At 41.8% G+C, this 15,346-nt stretch overlaps 2 protein-coding genes across 2 annotated transcripts; both read right to left on the bottom strand.

The window, feature by feature from the left end:
- Nucleotides 1–357: 357 nt before the first annotated feature.
- MYCTH_2308501 (uncharacterized protein) lies at nt 358–985 on the bottom strand. The gene has a single exon (XM_003665078.1). It carries the CDS (start codon nt 973–975, stop codon nt 808–810), a length of 168 nt encoding a protein of 55 aa, XP_003665126.1. The 5' UTR covers nt 976–985; the 3' UTR covers nt 358–807.
- Nucleotides 986–2,248, bottom strand: MYCTH_2308500 (uncharacterized protein). Its single transcript, XM_003665077.1, has one exon. It carries the CDS (start codon nt 2,159–2,161, stop codon nt 1,214–1,216), a length of 948 nt encoding a protein of 315 aa, XP_003665125.1. The 5' UTR covers nt 2,162–2,248; the 3' UTR covers nt 986–1,213.
- Nucleotides 2,249–15,346: the final 13,098 nt, after the last annotated feature.

Below are 15,346 nucleotides of genomic sequence, written 5' to 3'. Positions count from 1 at the left end.
GGCGCGGGTAATGCGTTGAACCGTTGTGAAGGGGAGAGGTGGCTAATACGCCCTTTCCCTCGTAACCAACCGACAGGTCAAGCCCAGGGAATCGCTTCTTCTTTGTACAAGCCACAGCGGATGAAAAGTTTTCAAGGACACGGTCAAATCGACGAGAGGCCGCATTTATTATGCTCAGGAAGGAGATGGCTCTAAATACGCAGAAGCTAATTAATTAATACGCACTTTAAGTTTACCTCCAACATCCGAGATTGCCTGGGTAGGTGGCCTGAACTGCCAGCGAGCGGTGATACGTGATAATCATAGAAAGTGATTGATTGCCTGAATACCTTGGGTACTTCAGGTGTTATTATCAGTGTAATTAAACATACCTAATTAAGCTACCTCACATACTAGTACATACAAGGAAAGCGTTCAATTATTAATTAGGGGAAGCTATGCCCAGGACAGCATAATCAGTGTAATCCGTAAGGTAGGTGATTAGTGTACCCAGGCCTCCGTGCCGCTCTACCTTCCCAGTTGCCCTGTTCAGGAAGGCATTTATACCTGTCGGCACGGCGTGTAAGCTCGTATTCGTTAGGTCTGCCCAGTACCTCAGGTACTGTACCTGCAAGCAATCTTATAGTAGTATCATTACTGTCTCGGTTAGCCGCCAGCGTGCGAACCTTGGGAGCCCAATCCGCATCAAGCCTGGATGCGTTTCCACTACCTGGTGCAACTCCACCGCCCGTCAGCCTGTCCCGTCTGTTCTGAAACATCGCAGCAACCGGTCTCCTCCCACTTTCCGTTGCCAAGATATGTCTTTAGCTAGTTTTCGATATCCGGCCAATTGCGACTTGAGACAATCCACTTGACGCACGAAAACACGGGTGATTTGGCGACGATGTAATCCAGGAATAGAGGCAGGTCTGTGACGCATTCGTCGAGCGCGTCAATGACGAGGAAGGTGTGCCCCAGGTTCGGATCCTCGAGCATGCTTGTGAGGATCTCCGAGAATGCCCACCATGAACTCGCGTCCTGAAACAGCTTCTCTCTTGCGTGGTCGTATCTCTTGCGCACATGAGCAGCCAGAGACGGCTCTTGCTGGACGCGGAGATAGATACGGGCGCGCAGCACGGCGGTAGCACTGTTGATAGGCGAGTCGGCGGCTTGACAGGAATAAAACTACAATAGAGAGATGAGACGCGCCGTAGAACTGGAACCCCAAGCAAGCCTACTTGGAGCCGCCAAACACCTTCCTACACCACCCAAAGAAGAGAAAGGCCCCACCCATCAAGCGGCCAAAGGACAGCGGCAGGCCAAACCGATACCACGTGAGAGGCTGCCAGAGCCTGACGGCGGGTACCGTTACCCCCTTGGGTGGCGATCTGCTCGTCGGCGTGGCTTCGACCGGCCTGCCGGTAAACGCCTCGACCGCTTCCAGGATAATCCCCACCGTCTCCTTCGGTTGGCTCAAGAAGGGCGAGTGGCTCGTCTGCATCTCCCTGTGCTCGATGACGCCGCCCATTGCCCTCGCCATGCCTATGCCGAGGCGCTGAGCCACGACCGGCAGACCGCGGTCCTCGATGGTGCCAATGTACCACACAGGCACGTCCTTCCAGCCGGCATACGAGTGTTCCCCGCCCTCGAACAGGGCCTTGAGACTCTGGGTGGTGAGCTGGGAGACCCAGTACTCGGCCTCGTCTGCGGGCACGTCGTGATAGAACAGCTCGCGCGGCGAGACGACGAGCTCGGCGTATCCCGTCTCCTTGTTGACGCGCCAGGAGGGGGGCGGGTGACCAAAGAAGGGGTCCATGAAGGAGAGTCCCGGCAGGTTGCAGCCGGAGGCGATGAGGATGAGGCCGATGACGTGCCCCGCGACGTCGGGGGCTGAGCCCGTCTTCTTCGCGAAACCCTTGATGGCGCTGCTGCCAACCATGCCGCCGTACGAGTGGGCAATGACGACCACGTCGCGCCCGGCGCTCGTTTCGCTGGCTATTGCTTCTTGGACCACATCGATGTCATCCTTGAAGGTGGCCTCGGGGCTCCCTGAGGTTGAAGGGAGCGACACCAATATGCATTTCAGCCCGTGTTTCTCTTGCAGGAGACTGGTGATGGGGTTGAAGCACGACGCCCGGTGCCAGGCGCCGTGCACAAGCACGAGTGTTGGTAGATTCGACATTTCCGGGGCTGAGTGGTGCTGTCAAATCTGAAACTGGTAGATTGTCAAATATCGTGAAAGATGGGGATGAAGTGCCAGGTGGTGAAAGGGGCGTTATTAGGCTTGTTGCCCTTGTTACGTGACTCAAGCTGTGAGCGCGAAAAACTTTAAAGGCGTTGGAGGACCCACTAGACGTCTAGTACTCGCGGGCGACCGTCAGCGCGATCGTGGACTTGCCCGTGCCAAGCATGTCCTTGAGCCAATATATCCGTCTCTCGCAGTCTCCATCAGCCCATCTCCTGATCTGCGCCAGGACCTCACGACGCGTGTTAGGAAGACAAAGTGTTGCTGTGGGTGCGGACTCCGGGATCTTGTGTGTTCTACCATGTCTTGGCATATACAGTAGCATTGGTCTGGAGTAGTGGAGCCAATTGGCCGCTCACAACACCCCCCTAGACCGGCCAGACGCCGTCAAATGAGATGCCTCTAAGGCTATCTATAAAAGAGGTCCGAGACGATAGGGTATAGAGGCGGTGGCACAGCCGCTAGAAGTCATGCTCGGTCTGATCGCCGTTACATACACACCAGAGGAAGCCCCGCAGCCTTAGACAGCCGGCCGCACGAACCTGTTCACGAAGGATGACAATAGTTATAAACTGGAGGAACAGCTTATATACTGCCAGGTACTTTGCCGAGCTCTCCTGTCTCTATCTGCCGTTCTCCTTAGGCTCTAGTAAGAGGAGGCTAGTCTGACAAATAGGGTCGAACTAGAAGAAGTCGCTAAAGAATATAATAATAGGGATCTAAACTAGCGATATAGATCTTACCCGCGGCTCGAGCGCTTAAATTCGGATCATTCTACATTGCCAGGAGGGCTAATTGCACCTGAGCCTCGTCGTTTTTGTGACTTATATTGCGTTATAAAGGAAGATGAGGAGAAAGAGAGAAGACATGTCAGGGCGATTCCGTGTGACATTCGCTTATCATACACGTTACGCACGTCAATATAAGGATAAGTTCCTCAGGGTAAGGGATAAACAGAGAAGGAAAAGCTACCTAGTGACATGAGACTTTTACCAAAGCTACGTATATTGTCTTTTGAGGCTTTGTACAGTGACTACTTTATAAATGATAGGCTGCTGCTCTATTCTACTAGACGATATAACTGTACACACACACACACACGCACACACAATTTATTCCGCCGGGCAGGCTTAACCCGAAAGGGGTATGAACAATGAGGCAACGAAAAGATAAGGAAAGAAAGGCACAAAAGGAAAAGAAAAGAAAGAAATGACAAAACTTCTTAAAAGACCACTCACTGATTCCTCGGCCTCGGCCTTGGCCTCTCAAGTCCTCGATTGCGATAGACTCGTTGTGAAAAGTTGCTCCGGGCAGAGCCTGGAACCAATTCAAAAAGTCGCGGGTGGCTTGGGCAAACCCAGGACTAGGTCCTTCGTCTCCGGCCATATCTACCTGCGTTTGAGACGCTACCTTAGGCTCATGCTTGTGTGCCTCGAGGTTTGTGGACGCTTCAATCTCACCAAGGCCAGTTCCAGCTGTTCTCATGTAATATGTGTTGTGGAGAGTGGGGCCTGGGTCCACTGTAGAAATTTAAGTGGTCGCTCATGTTGGAAGAGCACGAGAATAACAAACTCTCTGTTAGTTACTACCTACACAATTTATCAGTCTGGTCGGGAGTCTGTTACCCAGTTACTATTCAATCAATTTATATAGTTGTCTATAATGTAGGCTCACCGTTCTAGCCTGCCCGTTATTCCTCTTAGGTAGAGGCTTTCAAACGAAGTTACACTGCCTTGCCTCTTTCGAGGCCTTTGGCTCCTGCTCACATTGCCCGAGTTTTGAATATTCAGTTACCATGGCCGTCTTGCCGAAAAGCAGTGGAAACCGTGTGGAAAACGGGTCGGTCTGAGAAATAATAGGTCCGGCGGACCTGGAGGTGAGATTGGTAATGGATTAAAGAGGCGCTAGGAACACCTGGTGCGCTTTGGTCCTGTCGGAAGCTGTAGAGCTTCCAAACGTATTAGCCACGCGTTTGCCACAGCTATATGAGGCTGTTCAACGCATTGGCCAGTTCCTTTGTCTATAAATATTAGTCGTTTTGTCTCCTTTGTAGATAGTTTAATAAGGCACTCTTTTCCTTCGTATAGCCACCTGCTATAGACTGCTTTTAACGCTCCCGGAAGCTTATCACTACGTTTGGCAGTTATAAGCCTAGCGCCTTGACTACTCTTCTACCGATGTATCTTTAATATTAGTAATAGCTTCTTCTATTACGAACTCTCTTACCTTGCTTTAATACGCTTTCGATAACACGTCTATTATATCCGAGATCCTAGTCGAGACTTCTATATACCTTATAGGGCCTAGTTCCTAGAACTTATAGTATATTAAACTATAGTTATAGGCTAAATTTGCTAGTATATAGGGATTTGTTAACCCTAACAGTGACCGTAAGCTAGATCTAGAAGTTCTGTAGTGCCTAACCTGTAAGTAAGCTAGAGATAACCTTATCCTAGCTTCCTAGGAGCAACTTTTAGAAGGATTATTGCCCTTAATATCTATAGATTTGATACCTTCTAATATAGCTATTATAGCCAAATTTATATAATTATAAGACTTCTTTTATAAAGATATTATATATACTATGGACGTTAATAAGTAGATAAGATAGCTATAATATTAGCTAGTATATACTATAGATCCTAAACTTTATAAAGCTATAAAAGTATATAGGAAGAAGGATATTAACCTTATTAGGGGGATTATCTAGGCATTTTACTCTATACTTATACGATCTATTGTAATGCTCTATATAATAGTTGCTATATAATATATAGCTAGTCTTAATATAGCTAAGCATTTAGGAGTTGATCTATAGTACTAGATTTATAACTTTAATATTACTTTCAAGTAAGCTATCTAATATAATATCCTAGAAGTATAGGGTATATAAGGACTTTATATTTTTTTAATACTATTACTATATATATCTTATTAACCTAGGTAGTAAATAAGAGGATAGAAATCAAGCTTACTAATAATATAGGATAATTACTTCTGGAGCTTAGTACCTTTTTTATAATAGCTAAAATCCTAATTAATAACGATATATAACCTAGAGTTTTTCGGAAGTATAGAATTTTCTTAATAACTCATATATTAACACTTCTTATAGCTTAAAAAAGTAATAAGGAGAGAGGTAGAGACTTATATACTTGGTAATATAATATAAGATATCCTTATAAGTGTCTAAGATATCTATAGGATCTAATAGACTACTATACGCTTAAATAAGCTATCTATAGTAACAAGTAATACTTATACCTTTCTGAAAAGGAGTATAAGAGGATTTACTAGGAGCTTAATGAGCTAAAGTAGGCTAGACTAAAAAGTTAACTTATTACTTAGTAAGGAAAGCTATCCTATTCTAGGTAATCAAGGGTAGGATACCCTAGTTCCCTTAATATATTAATTATTAGCCTTTAACTACTTAGTAAGCTTTTAACTTACTATAAGGCGTTTAGTATAATCGCTCTATAGCGTTATCCTCTTTTAGAAAGTACTTTACTAGACTTATATAGCGTGACCTACTTGGTTAATAATAAGAAGTTCCTTTTGCCTAGGACGTTCGTTAAGGTAGAAGACCCTAAATTTATTAAAGCAGGTACGACGACCTTTCCTATTAGTAAGAGGGGCACTTAAGTAATCGAGAACGTTCTAAATAAACTATATAGACTATATACCAGGAACCTAACGCTTAAGGATATTACTATTATTAAAGGATTTTATATTAATATTATCTTAGAAGCTCCATTACTTAAGGTAAGCACTTGATACTATAGCTTAGATTACTCTCTATATTTCGGAATACTAGAAAATGACGTTATACTTCGTAAGTTAGAATATAAGTATAATCTTACCTTCCTTAAATATAAGCTACTTTTCTATTACTTAAGTTACCTAGACTATATCTTAATTAATAAAGTAGGTATTATAAACGTTTATATATTTTTATAGAATGTGTTTACTACGTACGGTAAAAGGTCCTAGACGTAAGCGTTACGTATTATAAGAAAGGATACTAAGGATCTTTAGCATTTAAGAGCTAGCTACCTTAGACTAGAAGCGTTAAAAGCGCTTATTAATAATACTAGAAACGTCTATATTAAGGGGATAGTATACATTAAGTACAAGAGCTACATTTATACTTATATAAGTAAGGTTATCTTCAGAAAAATACTCTCTAAGTAGAAATCTATATACCTATTCTAGTAAGTGGCCTAGGATCCGTTCGACTATTCTAAAGCGATTAATAGATCGCGATAGCTACTTATAATTATTGATAAGTATAATAGGAAGCTCTTCCCTTTCCTCTTAACGATAAAGTCACTAGACCAGATTATAGGAATCATCTAGAATTTCGAGAGCTAGGTAAGATGCTAATATAGGCTTGCTATCTATAAGATCAAGTAGAATAATAATACTATAATAATTAGTTTAGTAAGGCATATACCGATATATTACTAGACTTAGGCTATAGAAAGCGGTATTGATCTTAAACTCTTACCTTTATATACCTATAAGCCTAACGGATTAGTGGAGCAAGTAGGGTAAGAACTAATCTTACGCTTAATCAAGATACTTAATAGTATGAATCTGTCCATAAAGCTCTAGTTAGAAAGTATATAAGCGGTAGTATACTTATATATAATAAGCCTAAGCTATACTTACTTATTTAGAACTCCTAACGAAGTACTCTATAACTAGTTTAAATAGTATTTTCGCTAGTATGAACCTAGCTTAATAATTATATTAACTAGCGACTTATACCTAGACTAGAATAGTATCTTTATATATAGATACTAAGTATATATCCTCTATAAGGATAGGGAAGCTAAGTAGCATATAAAGGACTTTAAGGTGCTACTATATAGGCTAATAGGGTATCTTGTAGGATATTACATATCTAATATCTATCGTATTTAGATATCCAAGCTCGATAGGGTTATTATAACTTGTAACGTTTACTTCGATAGGAAGACTTTCTACTATCTAGGTAAAGAGTAGCTAATAGAGTTATTACTAGTGGTAGCAAGCTAGGAAGTCAATTAATTCGATCTTAGCAAAGATTCCTAAGATACCGACTTTCTCTAGGAAGCGTTATAATAGACCCGACAACCAATAGAAGACTCTATTATAGTAACTTAGCTACCTCTATCGTAAGAAAGTCCGGTAGTAGACTAACCTTTCTAATGAGGTCAAGACTTAAAGGTAAAGGAGCTCTCTAATATATAGCCTATAAGCGAGTAATTAGTTCTAGAGACTCCTATAGCAAAGACATAAGTAATAGACAAACTTACCAAATAGATAGAGAGCTTTAAAGGACTCTTAACCCCTAAATATATGCCTAAGCCCTTAGTAACTTGCCTTATACTAGCTAGTAAAGGGGATATCTACTAGGAAGTAAGAAGGTTTAAATCAAGGCCTTCCTAGTTACTAGTTAGCTAACTAAACATTAGGGAGAGTAAGGGAGCCATCAAATCTAATAGAGGAATACCTTCTATAGAAGAATCTAATACGTATAATAAGTTAATAGAAGAGCTAGAAGCTAGGGATAGTACTACTAATATATTGTACCTAGCTAGGCTAGAGGAGTAAAGCGTTAAGCAAAGTCTAGATTAGCTAACGTATCTTCTAGAAGGTAGAAGCAAAGGAGAAGCTATTTAATAACCTCTTACTAGGAAAAGCAGAGGTAAGAGGAGGGCTCGCAAGCCTAGGGACCTTATCTAATTAAGTAAAAGGCTATAAAATAAAGAGAAAGTTAATTATTACTATTCCTTTATCTATATAATAAAGGAACTCTAGTAATAGTTCTATAAGACTTACCTACCCAATTAATAAGAAGCTTACCTAGAGGACTAGAATATAAGAACAATATATATAATATTTACTATTACTATATAATAGAAGGATACTATATACCTTAGAGTAGCCCTAAATAAGCTATATTAGTATATCGACGATCTTACTTGTATTCCTACTAACTAGTAAGACCTATATAACTACCTATTAAAACAATAGTTTAAAGACGTAGCTCATAAGAAAATATATAACTTAGAAAGCAGGGGAATATAGAAGATCGTACTATATAAGCAGGTAAAAGCGTAACCTATCTTATTGAAATAGGTCTTCGCGTATAAGTTTGACAAGGACGGTTTCTTAGAGAGGTATAGGGCAAGGATCTATATATAAGGAGATCTATAAGATATTAGCTCGGTAGAAAGTACGTATATAGCCACTCTAGTAGTATAATTATTCTATATAATAATAGCGATCGCTACGTACTTTAACTTAGAAGTTAAGTAGTTCGATATAGCGTAAGCGTTCCTTAATGCCAAACGACCGGAAGATAATCCTATTATCTACGAATTACTAAAAGGATTTAAGTAGCTAGGGAAATATATAAAGTTACAAAGAGCTCTATATAGCTTAAGAGACTTGCTACTCTTGTAGTATAAAGAGTTCTATAAAATGTCATTAGATCTAGGTATAGAACTATTAGGTAAAGAGAAGTACCTCTTCTTAAGCTATAATAAACGAGTTATCCTAATCTTCTATATTAACGACTTCTTAGTCTTCTTCTATAAAAGTAACGCTATAGCGGCTAAGCGTATAATAGAAGGAATTAAAGCTCGATATAATATCTATAAATAGGGTAATGTCGGTTGGTTCCTTAGTATTAAGGTAATTCGAGACCGACCTATATATAAGATATAGTTAGTCTACGACTAATATATTAGAAAGATAGTAAGAAGATATAGGCTAGATATACCTAGTATATATAAGCTAACTCCCTTAAGCTATAAAGAACTTAAGAGGTTTAAAGGGAACGTTACTAATATATAGACTAAAGAGTATTAAGAGCTTATTAGGTTAATCCTATACTATATAATTATACTACGTCTAGATATCGTATATACCTATTTAATACTCTCTTAATACCTAACTAACCTGGGACTAGACTATTTATTAGAGGTATAATAAGTAGTAAAATATTTATTTATAAGCTCTTACCTATTAATTTAATATAAAAGTAAATAAGTATTAGAAAGTCTAATGCTTATAATTACTAAAGACGCTTTATATATAAATGATCTAGATATATAGTATTTATCATAGGGATATATCTTCTTCCTATTTAGAGGTCCTATTATATAGAAGGCATTGTACTAGGATACTATTATAATATTAAGCATTAAAGTAAAACTTCTAACGTTCTCCTTTATAATAAGAGAGGCTATAGTACTTAAAAGGCTATTTATAGATATCGATCTTAAGCTTAGGGAACCCTAGAATATCTACTATAACAATTAATAAATAATAAGACTAATAATAGCTAGGAATAAATATATTAATACTTACCTATAGTATATAGATATCTATAATATATAGTTACTAGAGGATAACGACCACTACTAAACCAGGGCTAAACGCCCCTATAGGAGGCCTACCCTAGCCTAACAGGCGGCTAGGAGTGCCTTATTCGATGCCCGACAGACCCGTATCTCCTTTCTATAGCCTGGAACCCCCTCCCTCTCGCAGCCGGCCGAGGGGGTAATGGCTATAGAGCCTACTACTACCACCGTGCCTTCGTCCTCCGCCCCGGCCACCTTAAATGTAAATTAAGATCCTTTAGTAGAACACCTAAGGCAACAAACAGGCCCTTGAGGTCCTACTAGAGGAGGCTAAATACGACCTACTAGCTATCTAGGAACCGTAGATCAACCGGTTTATAGGGTCAATATACTGCCCCTAGGCTTCGAAATACTACCTGGTTTACAAGCCCAAGGGCAAGGCGGCTATTCTAGTGGCCAAGCGCTTCCCGGTTGGCCAGTGGGACTACTCGGTAGAGGAGAACTAGTATAAGGTAACCTTTCCGGCCCTAGGAGAGAGGGGGTTTGAGCTCTGGTTAGTCTATAATAACAAAGGGGAGCGGGCCCTCCTACAGGACCTACTAGCCCTACCTCGGCTAACCTACCCCCTAGTTCTTATAGGTGACTTTAACCTCTACCACCTGGTCTAGGACCTGTTTGACAGGCTTAGCCTAAGGGCTAGAGACCTCCTTAGCCTTATGGACTAGTAGGACCTTGACCTACGTACGCCCTACGGCCAGGTCACTAGGGCACCCTAAAGGGACTAACGTAGCCGGCCTTCTACGATAGACCTATTCTAGGCCTCGGCTAGGCTAGAAGCGACCTATAAGGATATCACGGAACATAGGAAGTCTGACTACTACCTATAGGCCCTAAACGTCTCCCTTTAGGGGACTAAAGGGCCCGTACCGGCTAGTAAAGGGTAGGACTAGAAGAGCCTAGACAAGGAGGTCGCGTAGGCCGAGGTAGCCTACCTCCTATTCCGGCTTGGTAGGTAGGCATTGGCCCTAGCCGGGCCTGTTTTCCAGGGCCCGGAGGAGCTTCTATAGGCCTTCGACAGGCTTATAGAGGCCCTCGAGGAGATAGCTACGGTCTCGGCCCTAGTAAAGAAAGCTAGTACGGGCGGCAAACAAGCTTAATGGTAGACAAAGGAGGTTTAGGAGGCCCGGAAGAGGGCCAAGGAGGTAGAGAGGGCCTATAAGAGTACCCTAAACCCCTACACGCAAGAGGCACTTTGGTAGGCCCTATAGGACCAGGCTAAGACTATTACGGCCGTAAAGACCAAGAGCTAGAGAGCTATATTATAGGAGGTAATTAACCGGCCGGACCTACTATAGAGGCTAGAGAGGTAGGTAAGGCTATAAAGCTACCTACCGGTCGACCCCCTAAAGCTCCTAGCCTTTGAAGGAGGGCTTATAACCTACTAATAGAAGGCTAGAGCACTAGCCGATAAGTTCTTTCCGAACCTAGAAGTAGACCTATCAGATATTGACGACCTAGATCTGAACGACTACTAGGAGCCGAAGTTCGAAATAAGCTAGGAGGTTATAGTAGGTAAAGTTAAGGCAGTACTAGCTAGGGCGGCCCTGTAGAAAGCCCTAGGGGAGGACCTCCTCCCTATAGGCCTATTAAAGGCCTATAGGCGGCCGCTCTACCGGATACTAGCTAAACTAGCCTTAGAGAGCCTATAGCTTGGCTGTTTCCCGGCCTGGTTTAAAAGGGCTAAGATAGTAGTCCTCCGCAAGCCTGGCAAACCCCTATAGGCCTACTTTACCTTAGGTAGCTATAGGCCTATAGCGCTCCTACTAATAGTAGGTAAGGTACTAGAGGCTATAGTTACCTAAAAGGTAACAGCCATCATAGAGGCCTATAGGCTTCTCCTAGCCAAGTAGATAGGTAATTAGGAATATAGGTCTACAGAACTAGCCATTTGGCTTGTTACGGCTTAGGTTTAGGAGGCTTAGAGGTATAAGGTAGCTACCTCCCTCCTATAGCTTGATATCTTAGGGGCTTTTAACACTATTAACTATACCTGGCTACTAGCCACTTTACAGAGCTAGGGCTTCCTAAAGTAGCTAGTAGTCTAGGTTAGGGAGTGGCTATAGGATAGGGTAGCTATCCTCTACTTCGATAGCTAGGAAACAGAGGATATAGCAGTAAGGGCCAGGGTCCTATAGGGGTCACCTTTCTCCCTTATACTATTTATCCTCTATATAGCCTCCCTTTACTAGGCCATTTGCCAGGCCAGCCTTACGGTTAGTTTAATAGGCTTTACTAATGATACTAACCTCCTAGCCTTTAGGAGGGCTAAGGAGGCCTATAACGGTCAGCTATAGAAGGCCTAAAAGGCCTATCTCTAGTAGGCAAGGACCTAGGGTATGGCTTTTGCCCTAGAAAAGTGCGAGCTTATCTACTTTAACAGGGACCGGAAGCAGTAGTCACGACCGCTAGAGCTCCTACGGCCCGGAGGGGGTACTATTACTATAGCCCTATTAAAGTTAGCCAGATTCCTTAGGGTCTAGCTAGACTAGAGGCTATAGTAGGGCCCCTATTACGTAAAGGTAGCTAAGAAGCTAGAAATCTAGGAGTTTGCCCTAACTAGGCTCGCTACAAAGACCTAGGGCCTTAGCCTCCTATAGGCCTATAAGGTCTATACTAAGTATATCTATAGCGCCCTAGCTTATAAGGCCTCGAACTTCTATAAGCTTACTAAGCTAGGGGGTAAGCCGGAAGGCCCTACTAGGGAGCTATTAAAGGCCTAATATAGGGCCCTTCGAGTGGTTACTAGGGCCTATAAGGCTACCCCTATCCGGTGCCTCGAAACGGAAGCCTAGGTACTACCCCTTGACCTCTATCTTAATAAGAGGCTAGCCGACTTCGAAGCTAAACTCGACTAACCGCTCTTATGGACTAGGACAGGCCTGGGGGCCTCCTAGGTCCCTATAAGGGCTCTTATCTAACAGGCCTATAATAGGCTAAGCCAGAGGTTCCGGAAGAGAAGGGCCAAGGTAAGGGGCCGGGAGCCGAAGCCTATAGCCCTAGAGGTAGCAAGGTCAACGGTCTAGTAGTAGGTTTAGGAGGGCTATGAAGGGGGTCGACCCCCCCTACAGACCCTATAAAGAAGGCTACAGGCTACAGAACTAGCCGTGTTCGCCAGCTAGAGCAACCGTTAGAGGGCCGACCAAGCTAGCAGGAGGATATAGCGCGTGTCGGACAAGGACCCTCCGTACCTAGTTTTTACAAGGGAAGGCCTACAAAGGCACTAGGGCCTAATAAAGGCCTAGAGCTCCCTACTAGTACAGGCCTATATAGGGGCTATCGGCCTCTATAACTTCCTATTTAGGGTTTAAGTCCCAGGGGTTAGTACCCCTTACTATGCCTATAGCCAGGGGAGGGAGACTGTTAAGCACCTGGTTATCTAGTGCCCGAACCTACTAAGAAGCCGAACGTGGGAATCCTAGGAAATACGGTCGCAAAGGGACCTAGACCTCATCTTATAGGGTATAGGGACCTATAACTATCGCTTGGCAAGGAGGGTTCTATAGTAGCTAATAGACCTAGGGAGGCTCCTAGAATACTGCCTTGTAAGGAGGCTAGACCGGGAGGGAAGGCCTTTATAGGGCCATTCTAGCTACTTCTCCTTTTCTTTATAGTGTATTAGTATTTTAGATTAGGCGTTAAAGAAGGGATAGAGGTTTTTATCTAGCCTATTAGGTATAGTTTCCTTTGTATATAACTAGAGAGGCTTTAGTATACTTATTAGTATAGTAGTATAGGACTAATAATAATAATAATGATATAATATATAGTCATACTAGGAAGTAGTAAAAGGAATATTCAAAGCTATATATCTACTAACTAATTGGATATTAGTAGATAGGCTTACTAAATAACTTAGCTAATAAGCCTTTAAGCGTTAGAGGGCTCTCTTTAATCGTTAAGATATTAATTATAGACTTATATAACTAGGGGGTAGAAAATAAGTTAAATTTATTAAATAAAATACTACCTAATACTCTCTATCTACTACTATTAGCCGTCGCTAGGATTAATAGCCTTACTTATACCTTTATCCTAGCTAGGTAACGATATAACACCTAATATATCGTTAGACATGCTAACATGAGTATTATAAGCCTCCTTGATCTTGCCTAACTAGTAGAAGATATTATATATAGAGTAGGCAATCTTTATGAAACATACAAGTTTAGCCTTATTAAGCTTATACTCCTTTACATTATCTATATTAGCATGTTTAAGGTCATTCCAAAGAACTATATATAACTTCTTAAGATCTTATGTATAACTATTAGTAATTTGCCTATACGTTAAGAGTAGAGGTTTAGGATCTAGGGACTTATAAAAGCCTTAGCACTATCTAATAGAGCCTTTGTCAAATTCTTAGCCGACCTAATATAAGAAGTAAGACTACTATTATAGTTAATATAAGTATTATAAGAGCTATTAGATATATATATAATTAGTATATATCTTTATACTTATAGGAACTATAGGTATAATAGTAGTAATAGGAGCTAGTGCTAGAATGATTATAACATTTGCTAAAAGAACGTCCTATTAGAGCTGACTATATATATATTTTATAGGGTATCTTATAAAGCTTACTAGCTTTAATATTATTATATTTAGTTAGCTCAAACAATCTTAATATAACTAGAACACTTATAATATGGAAGCTTTGATATACTTACACTTTCAAGGCATTATAAGAGTAAGAGTTAACCTATTAGTAGTTATAGTATTTATAATAGGTATACCTAACAAGTTATCTATTAATTTAAATATAAAAGGCATTATCCCATTATTATTACTATAATTAAAACTAGAGATACTATCGTTACTATAGTTACAATAGCTATATTTAATCTATAGCTTTAAAGGAATCACTCTACTATATTTAACTCTTTTAGACTTCTAAATACAGAAGGTAGGCCCCTAAAGGAGCCATCGAGGTAAGAGCGACAAAGGATATAACACTAAGAACAGTATCACTACAAAGCATAGTTAAACGACTACTATATTTAACTAGGGGTTATATCGGAAGCTGTAGAGCTTCCAAACGTATTAGCCACACGTTTGCCATAACTATATAAGGCTGTTTAACGCATTGGCCAGTTCCTTTGTCTATAAATATTAGTTGTTTTGTCTCCTTTATAGATAGTTTAACAAGGCACTCTTTTCCTTCGTATAGCCACCCGCTGTAGACTGCTTTCAACGCTCCCGGAAGCTCATCACTGCGTTCGGCAGGTCCTTTATTATGCAAAAGGATAAAGTGAGCGTTAAAGACGGGAGAGAGCGGATGATGTACACTCTATCAGTGTATAGCGACATGTCTTCGGCAGCCACAGCCTCGAGCTAGAGCGCCAAACTGCAGAGGAGAGGAGTATGTATTCTCAACCTGCCTTGGGGCAACCAATCTGGGACAGCCCCTTCTCTAGTAACAGGTCGTAGGTGTTCTCCGTCCGAGAAATCCCCCACCGAATTCTGCACGGAAAGTTCTGTCCCCAACTCAATCCCATCATATCCCTCGCACAGGTACCATCGACGCCTAGTCTCGGTGCTATGAGAAACCATCAGAAGGCTGGCAGAAGTCTAGATGTTAGTTCCGGCACAGGCGAGCAGAATAGGGCTGCGAAATGGTCACGGCGCACCTGGCAGGTTTCTCCACAAGCATGACCAAGCTGACCCTGAGTCTTGAGAGTGCTCCCTTGCACTGAGCTGCTCGTTA

This window comes from Thermothelomyces thermophilus, chromosome 5 (assembly GCF_000226095.1).
Source record: "Thermothelomyces thermophilus ATCC 42464 chromosome 5, complete sequence".
NCBI classification, from domain to species: Eukaryota; Fungi; Ascomycota; class Sordariomycetes; order Sordariales; family Chaetomiaceae; genus Thermothelomyces; species Thermothelomyces thermophilus.
The sequence above is the reverse complement of the archived record's forward strand: the minus strand, read 5'-3'. Positions and strand labels throughout refer to the sequence as shown.

What these genes read in the sequence shown, in the direction of transcription:
- MYCTH_2308501 (XM_003665078.1), bottom strand. Translation starts at nt 975, where the DNA reads ATGCTCGAGGATCCGAACCTGGGGCACACCTTCCTCGTCATTGACGCG.
- MYCTH_2308500 (XM_003665077.1), bottom strand. Translation starts at nt 2,161, where the DNA reads ATGTCGAATCTACCAACACTCGTGCTTGTGCACGGCGCCTGGCACCGG.